Raw genomic sequence first — 18,989 nt, 5'->3', positions numbered from 1 at the left:
CTTCAACTCGTCCAGGTATTCCCTCCTCCTTTCTGCAGAATCTCGAACCTCTTCTAGCGCTCTCTCCAGTCTTGATCGTTTTTCGGCATCGTCGCTATTCGCATTAGCAATCCGGGATGACGTACGTCTCTGATCCGCTGGTTTGGGGTCAGGGTTGCGATAGATAGGCGCTGGTGCGTCAGGGACAGGTGGGATGTCAGATTGTTGTCTTGGCGGGGTCAATACATCGTCGTCCGGTGGAGTGCCTGTGAGGAATTCCTCTATGTCTTCATTCAGGTTATTAGAATCCGGTGTTGACGAGGCAAGAATTTCGGGGAGGGTAGTGGGTGAGGTTGATGAAGGGTTATCATTGATGGATCGCGAGTGGCCCTCGTGACTTTCGAGGAAACGAACGTGGTAAGAGGATATAACCCTCTTGGTTGTGGGATGATAGCACCGATATGCTTTCGCATTAGGCTCGTATCCAATCAGTATACATTCGATTGAGCGAGCATAGATTTTTGGGTTGGACTTTACTGGTTGGATTAGGACAAAGGCCCGACATCCGATTTCCCGCATGTAGGAGTAGTCTGGCGCCCGTTTATAGAGTATTTGATATGGCGTAACAGAGTCAATGGATCGGGTAATTGTCCTGTTCTGTAGGTGTATCCCTGTAAGATAGAATTCGTCCCAGAGTGACGGTGGACAGCCCGCATAGATGCGCATCGTGCGCGCTTTGTTCATAATGGTGCGATGAAGTCGTTCTACACGTCCGTTGTGAGCAGAAGTATATGGGGCGGTGAACACAACTCGAGTTCCACGCGATCGTGTCCACGCTAGGAATTTCTTGGTCTTCAGCTCGCCATTGTCAATGTAGTAGGTCCCGACACGTTTCCCAAATTCGCGTTCTCGGGCTATCTCCCATGCGATCAGGTTATCATCTGCAGCCCCCTTATCGGGTAGGGGAATACCCCATGTAAAACTCGCACAATCATCCATAATGTCCATTACATATTCATTACCGCTCTTAGATGTTACATCGTGTTTACCACTTAAGTCTGCCAGAACCTTTTCCAATATTTCCGTAGCTCTATGTCCTTCCCCTTCCTCACGCTTCTTTGGAACAGGTGTTTTCGTCTGTTTTCCAAGTATGCATGAGTCGCATTTCTTAGGAAGTGCGTCGGGTAGGGACATACCTTCTACCAGACCCTTTCGTGCCATGTCAACCAGAGTTTGGTAATTGGGATGGCCAAGACGGCGATGCCACGTTTCCAAATCAGGTTCATGCGATGCAACGAATATATGATCGGCTTCGGGTTTGTAGAGGTTGAGGGAATATAGGTTGGAATTAAGGAGTGTTCCGTTGGCTATGGTGGCGCCTGTAGACTTTGATTGGATTATACATCCTTCATCGTCGAAGGTGGAGCGGGTTTTTGAATGGCGGGCCAGCTTGCTCACGGATATGAGACGAGCGGCTGACTGCGGGATGTATAGTACATCCTTCAATTGAATGGATATATCATTAGGGAGTCGTAACGAGATGTCGCCTACGCCGTGGGCATTAATTGAGGAGCCGCCAACGCCTTTGACGGATCTCAAAGAAATGGGACGTAGGGTTTTGAAGTCAGTGACTTCTGGTGATATGTGGGTACTGGCACCCGAGTCGAGGTAGAAGGGGAGTTCCTCGATATTCTTAATAGGAGTGGAATCTGGTGTATTAAGTGGGGAAGTGGCGATTTTCGCAGTGTCGAAGACGCGTGAGTGAGCATTCCAGTCGAGGCTTGTCGTTGGGGTGTCCATTTCCGTGATCTCCTCGACCTTCGCCATCCACCCCTCGTACTCAATAGACTCCTCCTCAGCCAGGCGATCCGTCGCACGTTGCTCGAGTTGAGCGAATTGTTCAGGAGTGATGGATGCAAGTCCTGCAAATTCATTTTTACTGGGCGTTGCATCAGGTGGAGAGGGATCGACTTGGATGGTAAAAAGAGCTTTCCCCGATGCGTCCTTGAACGAATATGTAGGCGGTTTCGATGAAGTGTTCGTTCGGGACGAGTTCTGACCATTTTTCTCGGCGCGTGCAGCGCGAACCTCAGCAATGGTCTTGCCTTTCATCCCGCCATTCGGGCCCTTGATACACCACTCGATAGTATGCCCCGAACGCGCACAGTTCGAGCAAATAATAGAGGACTTCCCTTTTCCTTTCGTCTGGGCAGCAAGTGCGAGGGGGCTATCCGCCAGGGTATTGCGTTGTTCTGCGCCGAGTATCAATTGTACTTCGCGCTCGAGGACCAGAACAATATCTTCATATTTGTAAGGGCGTTCCTTTGTGGCGGACTGCATCTGGGTCTGTATGAGAAGACGTGTGTGGTCATGGCCGTCATCGAGAGCATGGAGTATCGCAATAACCGTGAGTACATCCTCGGTAACACCTCCAGGAATTTGGAACGCGCGTTTGATCTGCTCGCGGATCTCACGCGCTTTCTCCACCATAGTGCTATCGCGTGGAATTCGAGAGGTGAGCGCTTTCTGGATCAAGGATACTTGTTTGATAGGGCCCTCGTCGAGGTGATACTTCTCCAGGGTCTCCCAGCACTCAAGCGCGGTCTCCAGGTGATCGATTTTCTCGCGTTCGAAGTCGACACAGTAGCGGCAAATATAGCTCTTGGCGACTTGGTCATTGTACGTCCAGTTACGATGGGCGATGGGGTACACAGAGGGATCGGGAGATTTGCAGAGCTTGGGATTGATGTGAGCACCGAAACCGTGTATTGTCAAGTCGTCCTTTATGGTGCGGCTCCACGTTTTCCAGTTCCCAACGTTTTTGTCGAGCGGGTCACCTTTGTATGTGGCCGTGATGTGTTTTTCAGACACAGAAGGCCTGGTAGCGTCGTTAGGATCAACAGTGGGAATTGTGCCGTCGCCCATGGTAGTAGAAAGTGTATAAGATAGTTAAAGTGGCCTTATGAAGAGGAATAGAAGTCCGCAGCCAGCAATATGCGGGGAGTATTCCAATGAAAGGGATCAAAAGGTGCGCTGATAAGGACGCGCTGATAAGATTAGATCGTAATAGGGTCAAGATTCGTGCCACTTTAGTTGTGACAAGAAAGGCCCATAACCTGTAGAAAATCTAGACCCTAGAGTAGAGAAATAGACTCAGTTCTATATGATAGAGACTGAATTACATGACAATGTACCTAGAGTAGAGAAATAGACTATACGGTACATTAGATATTGGATAAAGTGTGAAAGTGAAAACATGCATACCTCAGTTCTATATGATAGAGACTGAGGTTCTGCATCGATGTGGGTCGGTACTATATACCTCCCCATAGTACAAAGGGTTATTCTACGTGGACGAATATAAAGGTGGTTGTTTAGGAATGTGGGGGAAAATAATAAAGGTGGTCTGACGTCATCGTGGTAGATCGGTGGATGTCAACAGGATCCAATTCCATGGGGACGCTATAACGTTTGGATAATAAACCCGCATCCCACAGTGAGAGGTGTTCAATTCTTGATCCATGAAGAAGATCGCAAGGAATTTCCTCTGAATGATACAGCTCCAGGAAGTTGATGTGTGATTCCTTTAGCAACGACCTTAATGATGCATCCAGTGCAGGGTCCATATTAAACGACCCTGCAACGTCGGTCATATAAAGCGACAGCTTTCGAATAGGTGAGAATAGTATGACATCATCTCTGAATAGATGGTTGAAAACTGTAATGTGGGGTTGCATTTTGTCTGGATCGTAGTCATCGGGAATGTGTATGTAGATAGAGGTGATAAATGTTTGTATACCACGCATTGGGTATCCAGCCGCTTCCTCAACGAGAATTGCCAGTCTTTGGAAAAGGGTCCAAATGGTTACAGTGTCAAACTTGAGTTTAGAGAAGCGCTGTTTGTTGGCTATGTTACGGAAATGGTGTGAGAGGAGTGTTATCGATGAAATAGATTGGGGATCAAGTGTAGCGACTGCAATCTCCATGATAGTGTTGATAACCTCTATGGGAAGCCCTGGCGGCGTAGCTGTGGCCATATTACTTGGGCAGTGTTTAGTGTTTAGTTTTTCTCTATGTCTGAAAGATGGACGTTGTAGGGGAAGCCAAAGAATATTCTAATATCATCCACTATCGAGGCTTCACGATTGTACGTGGGAAATATTTGCAGCACACGATGTGGACTAATGGCAGGACATGGCAAGGCATGGGAATCTCATCTATGGACGAATGCACATGCACAGGCTCGGGGAAGTGGGAGCTTTCTTGAACGACCACAATCCCTGTAGATCTATGTGCTAATTCTTGTTTCCAAGTATCTCCCACATCCCTTGAGGAGCGTTGAATAGGTCAAACAAAGTGCTAACACTGTGTGTAAATTATTACGAATCCTCTTCTCCGACCAACAACTCTGCTTGGAATGTTTCAGTGTGTCCACAACGTCACCCCTATGTGCGCCGCCGCTATGTATTGCCTTCCCGTAGCCAGTGGTCATTTCCCAACACCCTTGTCGCATTCCGCTGTTATGCTCGCAATCTCCCGACACCATAAGTCTTTGAAGACTATGCTCAGTAGCACAAATCCAGCCTGTATTTTCATTCTTGTCGTAGATATAGCGGTTACGATAGCCTTTGCTTGTATAATAAAGTGAAGATCTCAAGATTTTACCGAGACAAATCCCACCCATCAGGAATAACAAGCGGCAACTTTAGCCACGTTTGGCGGATGATTTTGGCCTTGATATCCTCCTGGGCAGATTTACATGGAGCCGAGATCTCCTTCTTTACCTTACTTTATGATCTCTGACTTCAAATGTGCTTAATGAATATGCTGATATTTTGAAAACTTGGGTTGGCTTTCATTGTCAAAAGAGCTACCATCAATCCCGCTTCCATTTCCAATCTCAACGTTCTCCATCTCATCAACGATACCATCCCAACTGCCCTCGGATGCACACCGTGCTCTGTCAAGAAATTTGAGGTACCCGAAGTAGCGAAGATGTTGTATCCAGCAGCGCTGAGCTTCTGCACCAAAGGCAAGATCTCTAACTTCTCCTTATAACTTCCGATGGAGAAGAGAATGTTCTTCTTGGGCGGAACGATACCAGTCAAAATGAGTGCCTTGAGGTACACTTCATATTTGTCGTATCCAAAGCAGGCAACTTTAACGGTCGAGGCCATTTCCACACCCAGAACAGGGTCTGCTGTAACTATCTTGATGGTGAGCCTCCACCCTTCCCTTACACCATCCATCATATCGGTGCGCTCGTGAAAAAGCGCGCACTCGCTTTCAGCCCATGCAATAGACAGGCGAAGCTGGCGCCGTCGGTGTGCAGCATCACTGATTCTCGCACAGCGCCATTAGCCATCTCTTTCCAGAAATCCTATCCGATTCGAATATGCCATATACCAGTTGGGTCGGTGCCGTGTGCGGAAGGAGCTCAAGACCGCATGTAAAGGACACCATATTCGTTTTCAGCGCCGCGCGACGCAGTGGGTGCTATACAGGTAGGTGCGTGCACAGTCTCACATACTCGCCTTCAGATTCATTCACGCTGCTCCGCGCTCTATTCTCACCAGCACTCAGTATCTGGTTGCAAATACATCAACCCAAATCAACGCACCGCACGCCGCGCGCACCATCATGACCATACACCCACCCGCGCGTCTACAACATTTCATCGTCTGGCCTTACCAGCCCTCAACAAGCCGTGTATGTGCGTGTTCTCCACAGTAGCCATTGGTAGGTTTAGTAGGAGGTACTGGATGACGAGGGACGCTTTGACAGCAGTAGCGATCGAGTCCGTCTACCGACTTATTTGGAGATCCCACGGTTTCTACTCAATCAGATTTCTGGACCACGACATCTCCTGGCGGGAGGGGTAACTGGAAACGAATGGCGTGGTATCGACACCACCCAGTCGGACGTTGGAGGAAGTCCTGGAAATGTCCTTGGTTTGGACCTCGTCCTTGACCACCTCGGAAACCAGCGGAAACCACAAAGTGTTGGGTATGATGTCTCGACGATGGTGATACTGCGTGATGCGCGTTTGATGTAGCTGGCAGTATATTTTATGAGAAGCATGGTATGACCCCCAACGGAGCTGGGGCATGAAGAAGGTCCCGTGTAAGGGCTACCCCTATCCCATTGACACGTGGAATGAAAATTGAGCTAATGCTTGAACTCGTAGGGACTATTTAAAGCAACCTGTGGAGAAGAAGCTCGATAGAGATATCAGGTGTACACTCCAATAATCGCATACGTAGAATGCCAATATAACATGAAAGTATTCAACGACGAAGCCATTGCTCGCGTTATAATATGAATGTATGATATATACGTTGCTAGTCATCTTGAAGCACGATTTTGACACAACCACTATCCTTATCTGTAAGAACCTCCCACTTCGTATAACGCCGGAGATCATTGAGATTTTGGCAAAGTAATGGTTGGGACTCCGATGCCGACTTGAAGATATCTTGAGCTATTGATTGACATGATGGATAATGTGAGTCATCTAGAAAAGGGTTTCATGAAGGCGTTACTCACCATGGTATCCGTCGACAGCATAGACACTTAGCATTGGGGTGAATTCCAGCATAAGGGTCGTTCCGGGTCTGAGAAACGAAAATCAGAGCATGAGCTTGTATTGCAGAATGACTGTAGAATTCTTTACATACTTAATATCTCGAAACTTTGTAACTGGACACATTGTTGTCTTATCGCTTCCTTCCAGGAGCCCCTGTGCACGTGAAAGTTCGTTCATTGAGCCCGGAATATACTGACATGTCAATGATCGACAGAATTTGCAGTGATGGACATACAAATATGATATCCGCCCGGTCGGTTGTATCAAAGTAGCATGTAATAGATGTAGGTGCCTCATAGTCCACGGTAGGGGTAAGATAATTGTTGCCCTCTTCATCCATTTTCATTGTGCATTTCTGGCCAGCCTAGTCAAAATGGCAATGAGTATTGTACTCATGGAAAGGGATGTCACCTCATACCTGACAAGGAACAACGGGCGATCCAGGGATGACACGTCCAGTATCCTCCTGCAGCCATGCGGTACATGTAAGCAAAGTGTCGCACTATATATATTGGAGTGTAGACTTGCATCGGGAACAGCAAGTGCGGTTTTGTCAACGTAGGTGACAAGTTCAGAATGTTTTACACCAGCTTGGCATTTTATGACCTCTTTAGCAATTGGGCATTAGCACTTTATTGCCATCAAGTGAATGGAACCACATACTCCAGCAGAATGCGTACTTGTCCATGGGGCGGGCGAGTAAGAGTACCAACTCGACATCCCTATCCAAACCATCGTAGAAGAATTTAAGTTTCCTTTGTTTGGGAAAATTGGCGTTGGTGGACATTGTGACTGTGGTGGGGAAGGGTAACTTGTAAGGAAGATAATAAATTCATCGTCTGTTTTAAAGGCTTCTTTCTCTCTTGCACCGTATGGAGTTGGATATCCGAGGCCTGTGAGTATATATCAAAGGGTTTAATCATGTCTCATCTTGACACTAGACATTTTGTATGGTAATATGACGGGAAGATTATTCTAGTTTCTTCTTGAGTAAATACAAAAAGAAACATACGATATAATTAAACATGTACCTTACCCAAGACTCTGAAATGACATGTGTGTTGCCTGAGTATCTTGAATGTACATGTCGGAAGCTCGAAATCCCGGTCACCCCTCCGAAGTGGGCGGTAACTGATTCATAGAATACTCACCCGCATTTGGTATATTAGCCACAAAAACATTATAATAGTGCTCCTGTTATTCCTGTTTGCTGTCACTTGACCTCAGTTTCAAAGTTGAAAAGAATTGGCTTCGATATGTGTTCTGCCATTCCGTTGGCGCTTGCGTTGTACCATATATGGTGTGGTTGACTGATGCTTTCCAGTACTTCTGCGTTACGGTGTGGGTGTGCATCAACCGTCGGAGCCTACCTATGTTACACTTCAGTAATGTTCTGACGTATAATAAGCATGTCATTTCATGCAGAACCGCCGGATATCTGTCACAACACAATTCAGATCATACAGACATTGGTGTCGCGCGATCTTGCTTGATGAACATCAGGTATTTGTACACATTGCACTTGCACAACACGAGCTTGTTTGTGTGCAGCTCAGCCGACATAGCCTATGAGTGCAATTTCAGTTGGGCCCAGACTGGCCCAGAGCACACATATTTCCCATGCACGGACCCCTGTAGTAATCAACTAAAACTATATCCTTGCATCCAGAATCTCAGTGAGAAAGCTGTGTAAATAGCGTGGATTAATAACATCTCTTGATATCTGTATATATGTAACCTCAAGAGTCTAATTTATGTCCCAAACCCATCACACCATGATTTTCACGACAATTGTCAATGAAATATCTTCTTCCAAGCCATCATCACTGCTGCAATACGAGCACTACGGGCGCCATTCATCTTTGTGTGGATGTGAGTGAGGGTATTGTATTCCTCCAGGCGCTTTAGTACACGCCATTTACTGCATTGCGGTGCAAACAGGATGTTTGTGGTGACAGCAGGCGTTCCAGTATATCAAATGCGTGGTCGAGAGTGGGCAAGGAGGTGTGCCGCCATCATATCTCCCTCTCCAAGTCGCTTGCCCAAGGTCACAACTGACACGCAGTCGTGTGTAGCGATAGACAGATATGTGGAGGAAGAGTGGTGTAACTCCGTGGTGGCACATATATCGAAGGCGAAGCGTATACCAAGGATTGGGGAAACGTCCCCGGCCCTCTTCTGAGGAAGAATGGCATAATGTTATATCGTCTTCCGTGTGGTGGTAATGAAGGTAGGTAGTAAGAGGCGTGAAGAAACTTTGAGAATATGTGGTGTTCTTATATAGGTTCGTCCTGTGTGTATTTCGACCTCATGGATGTCCGCAGCTCCGTTGTGTGGACGTGGACTTGATGGACATCGTGATGGCCATTACAAATGGAACACCGACCACATCGGTTGATACACACACTCCACAACCATGATATTGGTTTTCCTAGACATAACACGAGTGGGTACAATGCATGGACATAAGATCAGGAAGCCAGCATGAGCGTGGGTGCGTAATAGGCTGGTGGCAAGGCTGATACCCAGATATTTTGATAGAGGCCACAGGTGCAAAAAAAAAAATCCAGTAAAAGCGTTCAAATAAGGGAGACTCCAGATAGCATGATGTCAGAAAATGGACCCATCGGGAGAAGCGGGAAAACACAGTATGAAATGGAAAGACAAGGAAAGAACTGTGGCGGTGAGCTTGCAGTGGCATGTTTTCAGGAATATCCATCGAATATCATACCATCTGATCCTGTTTGTTTCCTCTCAGTGCTTTTAATGTAGGTGAAGGCGCTTTATAGGAACCTTCGCATACGTTCGAGCTGTAAAGAAACAATCAGGGGTCGACTGGATCCCAAATATCGATGCCAGTAATCGTTGGCATCGGTGACCCCCAGGCGCTCGCTTTTGAGTTAATCATTATTAATGGGAAGTAAAGTCTATCCACTAATGGCCCAGTCGCACCGATATTAAACCCAAGTAGAGGAGGAGAGATTCGGGGGATACTGCTGAGGGTACTGTCGACTACTGTCGAGCGATGGCAATGATTGTCAACGAGATTGGCCGACAAGCCGATTATATCCGATTGGAGGGGTATTTGCCGAACTTACACTGCGGGGATTGGCATATATAGTCGATAATAAAATCGTCTCTTATATTGCGACTAAATTTTAAATATAATTATTGTTCTGGATTAGATCAGAAATAGGAAAGATTTTTCAAAGATATTTTGCTGTTTATGTCACCCCGTCAAACCTCGACTACCTATTCAACAGTAGGCATAGTTTACATCTCGGACGGATTTTGAAATTCTGCCATGGCTTAATTCAGACATATCAGATTAGCACGTTTCCATATCTTATTTATTTTCTGCACCTGGCATAACCGCGAGGGATATCGAATATGACATAATCTCTCTGACTGTGGTTCTATTTGACCCATGTATTGTACAAACACTGTGACACCATCGTGAAAGTAAACTAAGCAGTGAAAACGGATTGTGTGATGAATGAAATTTGGGAAGGACACTCTACTCCAGCGGATCGCGCCTCCAAGGTAGCTCGTACGTATCTGAAATATACATGGTAGGTAAACTTGTATCTGTGCACAATTTAAAAGTAAATAACTTACATAGAAATGGCCTTTTGGGTAAATAACCGGCCAACAGGACGTGAAAGGATGCGAGTTCGACGTCCCAGAGAGAATATTATGAGCTCTCCGTGCCAGGGCGCATGAGGACAAATCTCATGTAAATTGAGATTTTGAGGAAGGGTGCTGTCATAGTAACCCATTATAAGGAAACGATGACGATCGACCGTGACAATGGTGGATGCCGTGGGGATGCAATTAGGATTTACAAGCACTCCGGCTATGTCAATCTGAGGAGTTTCGGTGAAACTGCCAGAGTCCGTGGCTGCGAGTCAACATTGGAGCAGCATTGGATTTGCCGTTGTTAAAGAATAAAGCAGCCCTTTCCTGTACTTCTGTTGCAGGATCGTACTTTAGTTCTAGGTCTTCACTGGCTATAAAGTGGAAAACATACCTTGTCTCGTAATCTTTGGCTCCTGATTACATGCACAACTTGTTCTGTGCTATGAGTTGGTAACTCGACAATCTTGGTCTCGTGGCGCGTAAGCTAGATAGAACTTGTGGTCAGAATTCTTGTAGTAATCAAAGCATAACATGATGCTCACCATATTGATTTTGGGGATGCTGATGAGTAGGGGTGACTGAGGAACTTGGCTTTCAAGTTCGCGCAACTTTAAGTACCTCATCATCCTACTGCGCCATTTCAAAGTTGGATTCGAATGTGTCCATCGAGCTTCTTCTGGTCAGCCTAAACAGGGGATTATCTTTGAAAAGTATCGATATCGACTTTTGAAATATATTCTACTGTTCAGCTCCTTACCTCTGATGCTTCCTTGACAAATAATCTTTGAAAAATAGCCGGCTGTTTTGGCCGGCTAGAAATGTGGCAAATATTTCAAAAATAGCTGTCGCACAAAGAGCCAAGTGATCTTGGCACCAGATCAGACGATGTGAGTTCCGTTTTTTGTACACGATGCAGGCCGTACTCTGTAGGAATGCTTTGAAAGAATAATTTTTGACCAAATTTGAGGCTCGGGATTCTATCTTTATAATGATCGACGCCAAAGACAAGTGTTGAGTGTAGGCCCCATCCTCTAGTCGTCACTTTTACTCAACTTTCTCGAGCCAGAAATGACGCCTTCCCGGATATTTTACAGGAATTCCCACGTACATCGACAGGCAATTATCACTCTGCATGGCAAAGAAGCTGCTCACACTCTGAAGCTCTCGCACAGTGGTCGATTTCTTGCAGTCGGTAACGATGAGGGCCTCCTTGAAGTATGTGAAAGGTCATTAATTTATTCTAGGTGTTTAGTGTGCTTAATAACTCCTAGATTTACATGCTCCATGACTCAGTTTGGAGAAGATTCGGCATTTACAAAAGCGGTACATCTATTCGCGCCCTTGCATGGCACCCATCGGAGGACTTGACTATTTTTTGTGGATCTGCCAATGGGTCTTTACATAGGATCACTATGCAATTGGATGGGGTTAGTTTTACTTCTTTGTGTGCACTTTTCGCCTCACTGACTCTAATGCACCCCTTTCAGAGCTATGTTACATCTAGCGCTATTATACCAGGCTATATACACTCGCTGCAGCTGAGTCCAGACGGATCAAGGCTTGCAATTGGTCATGGGCGATCTGTTTCCATCGTAAAAGACCCGTTCATGGGTGAGTCATTACAAGCACATCTCATTACTGATGTCATGGTCTGATAGGCGTAATAGAGCCAAATGAGCTGGGGAAAATGGCTAGACTGAACGTGTCATTGTCTCCCAACGTTCAGAGTCTTTCCGAATATAAATTCTCATGCGGAATATTTTTTGCCTCAAGCCGGATAGTAATCATCCCTTTCCTTGGTACAGGAGGAATAACGTGTGTCATACTTCTTCATCTATTATTTCTGGACAACGCTAATTCGTCAATTATAGAGCATACAGCCTTAATGACTATTCCAGCAAGTGGTCCATTCAACTACGAGATAACACCTTGTAAGTGATATTGCAATTCCTTTGTAACTTGTTTGTTATAACAACTATGGTCTACAGTCTGGGCTCCGCTGCAATCTCACCGTCCGGAGAACAAGTTGCCGTTATGAACATGTGTGACGGTATAGACTTCTATTCAACCACCCATCGATGTCTTTTGTCGACTACGCGCTATGTCTTATCTAGCCGAACTCCCCCAAAAAATCTGATAGTCAATATAATCTTTGTTGACGAAGATACTGTTGCCGTTGGCCATTCTGATGGCTATGTTGCTTTTGCGACATTTGGCGTTAGCGAGATATGCGGGACCTTTGCGCTCGATGACGACAATTACCGAGGTATGTCAAAGAGTTTTCAAAGAGAGCATTACATTCTAATTATGTTACCCAGCTCCAGTACAAGCCATAACATTTGGTCTTGTCAATCACCAGCCTCACATCTTTGCCGTTATACCCGCATTTAGTCCATGGATGCGCACACACGGTGCCATTGCCAATACTATCCACGTTGGACTCATACAAAACAACGACGAATCCGGTATTGGAGAAATTGATAGCACATTGGTATGCATAATCAGTTTGTTCTAATGTTCAATTAATTTTAACCACGGTGATACAGGATGATCAATACCCTTCAACTAGGACACGTCCGCTCACTATGTATAGTGCTAATACTTTCCACTTCACCACTATGCAAGTAGCAATGTTGTTGCTTGTTACAATTTCTTCAACATTGTATGGGAAATATTTGCTCAGCACGGAGTCCCACTTGCCTCCGCCACATCTACAGGTCGCCGCAGTAACTGAACATCCCACCAATTCCGCATCAGAAACTTTGGTGAATCCATCTTCCCAGCCCCTTTTCTTGGAGGGATCACCAACCTCTCCTGCGCATCCCTTCTATGCATTCACATTAACCGGGATGGTCACTGGGTCTGCTTCAATTGCATTACCTACTGTAGGGAGTAATAGCGCGTGATGGTATTTCTCCATACATAGATTACTCATTGACTTGTACATAATAAACATCCGAGTCCATATGCAATGTGTTAAATTGTTTTTTTTTCTCTATGGGAATATATTTGGTTATAAGTAATTGTCGCAGGAAGGCAGCTTTAACACGTTTTCCTATGGCAACATTTCCTGAAATCATTGAGGAATTTTTATCTCGAGTCTTGCTACTCCCTCTTGATGCTAGCAGGGAGGAAGTCAATATTGCACTCACCAACTGCCTTCATTATGAGCAGCAAATTCGTCGTTGGTTTGCTCAGCACAGGAATCACCCCTTTCTTACCGAAGATCCCTATCTGGGCTTGATTAATATATTCCAGGTTCCCGACGCAGTTTTACGTTCCCGCCCTCGCTCAGACACAGAGAATATGCACATTTTGACTTTTCCAGACAATAGCTACGAAGAATTTCCAGCATCCCATCTCCTACCTCTTCAGTCTGGACTTGTCAGGCCCCGGGGTAACCGTGCCATTGTTCCTAGTATTGAGGCCTTTCTGAACAATTTTCATATCTTCTCTCATGGCGCTCTGTCAAGGCTCCCAAGCTGGGAAAATATTGTTGTTGCTGGAGGATCTGTGTTGGGTTGTCTATCACCTCCTGTTAATGCGTCTAGCTCAAACATGGAGCTCAACGACTTGTACCAGTTGCCTGCATACTGGGACTCCGATATTGACTTATTCATTTTTGGACTGTCTCACCAAGAGGTCAACTACGCTTTACCATCCTCCGGCATACACTTACTGACATCTCATTATCTCGTAGGCCCTTCAGAAGATGGAGAATATATACAATTCAATTCAAGAAACAATCCCTTTTCATACAATTTGCGTGCGCAGGGCAAATACCATTACAATCTATAGTGCGACAACTACTAATTTTTCCGATGTGTTTTTAAAGATGCTCACCATATTTTTCTTAGCAACATGGCCTGTAAGGCCAATCCAAATTATAATGCGACTGTATATGTCACCGTCTGAGATTCTTGCTGGGTTTGACATCGACTGCTCATGTTGCTTGTTTGATGGTACGAATTTCTTGACACAAATTGGTACATTTATTTTATTAACTGTGCTATTAGGTCAAAGTGTCTACGTAAATCCTCGGGCGCTTGCGGCGTTGATCTGTCAGTCAAACTTGATAGATATATCACGAAGATCACCTTCCTATGAAGTTCGCTTTGTGAAGTATTCTGAACGGGGATTTGAGGTCCACTATCCCGAATTAAATCGTCATAATATTGCTTACCAGAAAGTATGTCCAAATCTTTTTGTCTAACTGGATACATAATGACATCTATACAAAGCTTTATGACATCGACTTACAGGAGTATCCACAAGGCCTTTCATTTCTGATTGTCGGCGAGATGGAGCACAAGCATCCCCACTACTACAATAATCTTTCTCAGTGGAAGGGTCAAGTTCCAAAGGCAAGACGTCTGTATGCACCTGAGAACATCAGGACTGCGAATTTGAAGGAGCTTATATTCTCCAATAATTATGAGTATATTCGCATTCCCCATCGCCCAGGAGTAAATTCTAGAATAATTGAAAAATGGGTAAAGAGATTTGTGAGTTCCATCCACATTTTTTCACCCAAATCTCATTGACTTTGTTAGGACGAGAGGGCAAATTCAAAGTATAACTTGGTAAACCTCAACCGAAACTTGCACAGGCATGCCTCTTTCGCTAGTACAATGGCAGAGTGTCTAGAAAATTTCTGCATGATAAGTATTTCTTTATTCTCTCGTCATGGGGTCTAATGCCATACTGCGCTAGAATTGTCCTTCTCCTCAGAGCGCTGAAGAAGAAGCTTTAGTGACGGCTGAACCAATGTATATTCGGGGACCAGCCAGGTGAGTGCTAGAACTCCGGTATAATTGCTCAACATGTGTCCTAACCTTTGAGCGTCAGATTCATTGAGTCGGACCCGGGCCGTCAGATGATTGGAAGTTTCAATCCAATCACCATTGATAATTGGACAGAAGGGGCCTATAGGAGTTAGATATGACGCCTTCAATCATGTAGATGATAACATTATGGTTAAAATCTCAGTGGGAAGTTGGGAATTGAATTAGCATTTGATCATAAGGAGAATATTGCAGCACGTTGGCTCACCTATCTTATCAGTCATTGCAATTAGAGCCGGACTCGGACCGTACATTAGCACATGCTCTAGGATACATATTCACATTGTACTCTTAAGACCGGCCATGGATTTGAACCAGGTTTAAGAAGCTTTACAAGCCTATCTCAGACCTGCTTGGTACTCTTGGGTAGATACAATTGTATGAGAATGGCTAAGGATATCCCGGGCATGAATAAGCATCAACTCGGGCATTAAATCCTCGTGTGCATATTGGTCCATAGGTGAGAAGCTGGGATGACGGTAATACAATGCGTGTGGTCCTGATTTGCATTGCTGCGGCCCTTCTGTCTGCGCTCAAAGTCCAAAAAATCAAAACGCGCATGAACTGCGTAGATAATAAGCCCTAAAAGGTCTTGCTTCGGCTGTTTAGAAGCCTAATGACTGTTCTGGGCCTGAACACGCACACAAACCCTTGTGGGAAAACTTACATGACCGTGGTACTTTGTTAGTTCAGATGAACACGGTTTGTGGTGACAATGATGCACCACTGCGACACTAGATAGGGCTCTAGTGAAAGATTTAAGGAAAGTAAAATTTGTGAATACTTTCTATGTTTAACAGAGGCATTGATATTTTGAAAACCGTGATGTGTACTTGGTGGAGTGCAGTACTAGTGGGCGGCAAATATAGGGCACATTAATTCTACATATCCCATAAGTTATCTGAACGTGGTAATTATAATGTGTTGCTTGACTCGTCAAAACCTCATGTTATATCTCCATCTTGGGCCATGACTTTGAGAAATAGGAAAACATGAGGCAGAGTTGGAAGAACGCTGATTATATTCTACAAAGTAAGCAAAGCATCCCAAAGACATAAAAGGCGTCCATTTTCCAGCCTAATACTCCTCAGCTCCTCTTCCCAACTCAAAGAGCGATGTCATTCAGAAGCTTCTACTCCACCAGTCGCAGTCACCCAATGTCTGCAACTGCAAGCTACAAAGGTGCGTAGTTCTGTGTAAAGCACATTGGAATCAAATAACTGACCTTATGTTAAAGGATTTTCTGACAGCAGTCCACCAACATCGCTCTCTGCCTCTGTTACTGCATCTGTTTGTAGTAGCGAGAGTTTCCAAACGGCCCAGCAGAGCGCATTCTCTCCTCAGTTCGCCGAGTCTTTCATTCGCGGTTTTGATTTGAATCGCACTGACACGGGGAGCGAATCATCCTTTGGAACTCACACTGGTTCCCTGGAGAATTTTTCTCCTGTTTCTGCTCCACACAACAACGACGTAAAAGGTTCTATGATGGTCGTAAGCCAAACTGTCTTATGCACAAAATTTGTTAAGTTTTTCTAACAACCTTTGTTAGGCTTGTGATGAAACGTCTGACAACAGTCCCCAAGATGAAGAGGTAAGTCTGTTACTTGTTGACACTATACATACTCTGATTAGCAAACGAAATTTGGTTGTATTCTTAGATGCATGATGAACTCAGTTCTGACTCTGCAGAGGAGATGGAAGATGAAGATTATATTGCCTTGGATGACGAGGCTCAAATGGTAAGTGAATGGTTGAAATTTTTTTGTCATATTAATGTTTTTATTGTAGATTGTAACGGACTCGACCAATGTTCGACTCACACGTTTAGAAGCTAACATCACTGCCGTCTTAGCAGCAATCCAGTCACTCACAGCAGCAGCAGCAGCAGCAGCGTCGGCTCAGGGGCCTACTACTACCCCAACCTCTCGTCTTGGAGTTATCTCAACTCGACCACTTGGTCCAAATAGGCGCCCAGCAGACCGAACTGCTCTCATGGTGAGAAGTATTTTAGTATAATATCCGGAATACTCGGTCTCACTGTTCTGTCTATAGCGCCAAGTCAGAGCAGAGCTCAGCCGACTGCTCGGTGATGATTTTCTGAGCTTCGAGAATGTCTTGACTTGTGACGAGCTCAATGTTTTTGGATCTATCTGGAAGTCTTCTACAGCTGAGCCACGTCCATCTTGCTGTGACATTGACAATTTTAAGGTCGACCTCATTGGTTCTCCCCGAAGTGATTGGAACCAATCAGCTTCACAAGTTTTTGCCAAGCACTTCATTACCACATCGGCATATAGTCACAGCTATTTCCCTCTGGTCCAGAATTATTTTTACCAGAGGATGAAGTCTCTTCAGGCAGCTTTTCGGAGGAAGAATGCGGACAATGCTGCTCGACAGGCCGAAACCACTGCTAAGCGCCGCTGGCAAAGAAAACAAAATGTATGTATTAAATTTAATGTATATTCCATTATTACATTTACTTATTCAATGTTTTAGCTCTTCCACAAGCGTCTTGGGATTGCCCAGGAGCACCCCCTCCTACAAGAGCATGTACCCATTCTACAACGTCTCGGTATTGCAGGGATGAGCTCAGACAAGAGCGATTTTGAGGATGGCCCGGCAAGCACTGCCACAGGGGGTGCTCCAAGATACAAAGTGCATCCCCCTGCCTGGCGTGCCTCTGCCCTCTCCTACTGGCTGCAGACAATTGATTCGCTCCAGGTTCTTTTTAGGAGATCCAATGGTAAGCATCGCGGCTCATTTCCTCGCCTCCGCGTTGCATCTGGAGAAGACAGCGACAGCAAGGGCTTTGTCACTGACTTACCCATCATGGCATACAACCCAAACTGGCTTGCCGCTAGGCCATTTTATATGTTTGATGTTCGCCCGACCGATGAGAACTACAACTTCAATCACGACAACCGACTCTTTGCGTGAGTCAAACATATTTCTTCATTATACTGTGGCACTAACTACATTTTTCAATAGATATTTCCAAGTCTAATGTTGTAGCCACCATCCTCAAATTAATCAGGGCTCGTCCTCCCTACCGTGTTAGCACAGGTTCCGAAAGAGGGTAGGAGTGCCCCAACATTCTTGATACGAAATCTTTTTTTTGTATGTTCCCTGCCATTCAAAATGGTCCAAAAGAGGGAAAAAGTTTTGATAATGTATATATACTTGACAACAATGATTCTACAATTCTATATCTTTGATTTCAATACTTCTTGAATTGAATTTTGGCACAATAATAAGTGTTGGAAGTCCCAAAACATACCACTTAGACAATTGGACACCAATCACATATGCTGATCACAATATATGTTGACACCTCAAAATAGTTAATCTGCCACCAACGTATGAGGGGATCAAAACACGCAGGCGTATTGTTTCTGCGCTACCACTAGCATAGGAAGCCTCTTCAGCGGCAACGGTAATGCACATGCGCACTCAACCATTTTTTGTTGATTCATGCTTCTGTCAGTCACATGATTCAAGAATGGCACAAGTGGTCTAGACTCTAGGTTGGTCTAGAACGCATTACCTAAGAGTAACACGTACGCACGGGCCATAGTTGACCGCATTAACATTATAGTCCAGGTAGAGTGTAACAGAGAGGGTTAGAAGTGCATTAAGCCACAAGCCAGGTTACCAGACATTGACAAAGTAATAAGTAGCAAAGAGAGTCAGCAGTTGTAGCAATTTTGAAGCAGTAGAATACAAAGGTGTAACCATATTGCCAACATGTCACCCAATTGGCCAATGTTCAGTGCTTCTATGCGTTGGAAAACAGCACTGTAGGTCATGAGATGTAACTTATCAAGTGGTTTTACTCAAATACTTCCACCGAATTCTTATAAATCATATCTGACAATGCGGGCCATATCACCGAGCTAACTCGTTACTCTTCTGAATCTTGGCATTCGAAGCAAAGATATCAA

General features: G+C 45.0%; 5 protein-coding genes across 5 annotated transcripts; 2 read left to right on the top strand and 3 right to left on the bottom strand.

Moving 5' to 3' along the window:
* Window positions 1-3,353: 3,353 nt before the first annotated feature.
* JR316_0012738 (uncharacterized protein) lies at window positions 3,354-4,016 on the bottom strand (the record flags this gene model as incomplete). Its single annotated transcript, XM_047898357.1, has 1 exon — window positions 3,354-4,016. One exon carries the CDS (start codon window positions 4,014-4,016, stop codon window positions 3,354-3,356), a length of 663 nt encoding a protein of 220 aa, XP_047743246.1.
* A 624-nt stretch (window positions 4,017-4,640) lies between these two features.
* On the bottom strand, window positions 4,641-5,228 carry JR316_0012737 (Protein URA2; the record flags this gene model as incomplete). The annotated part of the gene is made up of 2 exons (XM_047898356.1): window positions 4,641-4,757; window positions 4,854-5,228. 2 exons carry the CDS (start codon window positions 5,226-5,228, stop codon window positions 4,641-4,643), a joined length of 492 nt encoding a protein of 163 aa, XP_047743245.1.
* Window positions 5,229-6,320: 1,092 nt separating this feature from the next.
* On the bottom strand, window positions 6,321-7,352 carry JR316_0012736 (uncharacterized protein; the record flags this gene model as incomplete). The annotated part of the gene is made up of 7 exons (XM_047898355.1): window positions 6,321-6,460; window positions 6,526-6,593; window positions 6,657-6,718; window positions 6,801-6,929; window positions 6,984-7,067; window positions 7,124-7,173; window positions 7,229-7,352. The coding sequence occupies 7 exons, from the start codon at window positions 7,350-7,352 to the stop codon at window positions 6,321-6,323; spliced, it is 657 nt and encodes a 218-aa protein (XP_047743244.1).
* Window positions 7,353-11,272: 3,920 nt separating this feature from the next.
* JR316_0012735 (uncharacterized protein) lies at window positions 11,273-13,110 on the top strand (the record flags this gene model as incomplete). Its single annotated transcript, XM_047898354.1, has 9 exons — window positions 11,273-11,419; window positions 11,476-11,631; window positions 11,692-11,815; window positions 11,863-12,019; window positions 12,076-12,135; window positions 12,193-12,246; window positions 12,319-12,470; window positions 12,523-12,695; window positions 12,751-13,110. 9 exons carry the CDS (start codon window positions 11,273-11,275, stop codon window positions 13,108-13,110), a joined length of 1,383 nt encoding a protein of 460 aa, XP_047743243.1.
* A 3,095-nt stretch (window positions 13,111-16,205) lies between these two features.
* Window positions 16,206-18,052, top strand: JR316_0012734 (uncharacterized protein; the record flags this gene model as incomplete). The annotated part of the gene is made up of 8 exons (XM_047898353.1): window positions 16,206-16,230; window positions 16,286-16,539; window positions 16,598-16,639; window positions 16,707-16,787; window positions 16,837-17,043; window positions 17,101-17,487; window positions 17,545-17,981; window positions 18,037-18,052. The coding sequence occupies 8 exons, from the start codon at window positions 16,206-16,208 to the stop codon at window positions 18,050-18,052; spliced, it is 1,449 nt and encodes a 482-aa protein (XP_047743242.1).
* Between the last annotated feature and the right edge of the window lie 937 nt (window positions 18,053-18,989).

Source organism: Psilocybe cubensis, chromosome 12 (assembly GCF_017499595.1).
Source record: "Psilocybe cubensis strain MGC-MH-2018 chromosome 12, whole genome shotgun sequence".
NCBI lineage: Eukaryota > Fungi > Basidiomycota > Agaricomycetes > Agaricales > Agrocybaceae > Psilocybe > Psilocybe cubensis.
Note: the sequence above shows the minus strand (reverse complement) of the source record. Positions and strands in the feature narration are given on the sequence as shown.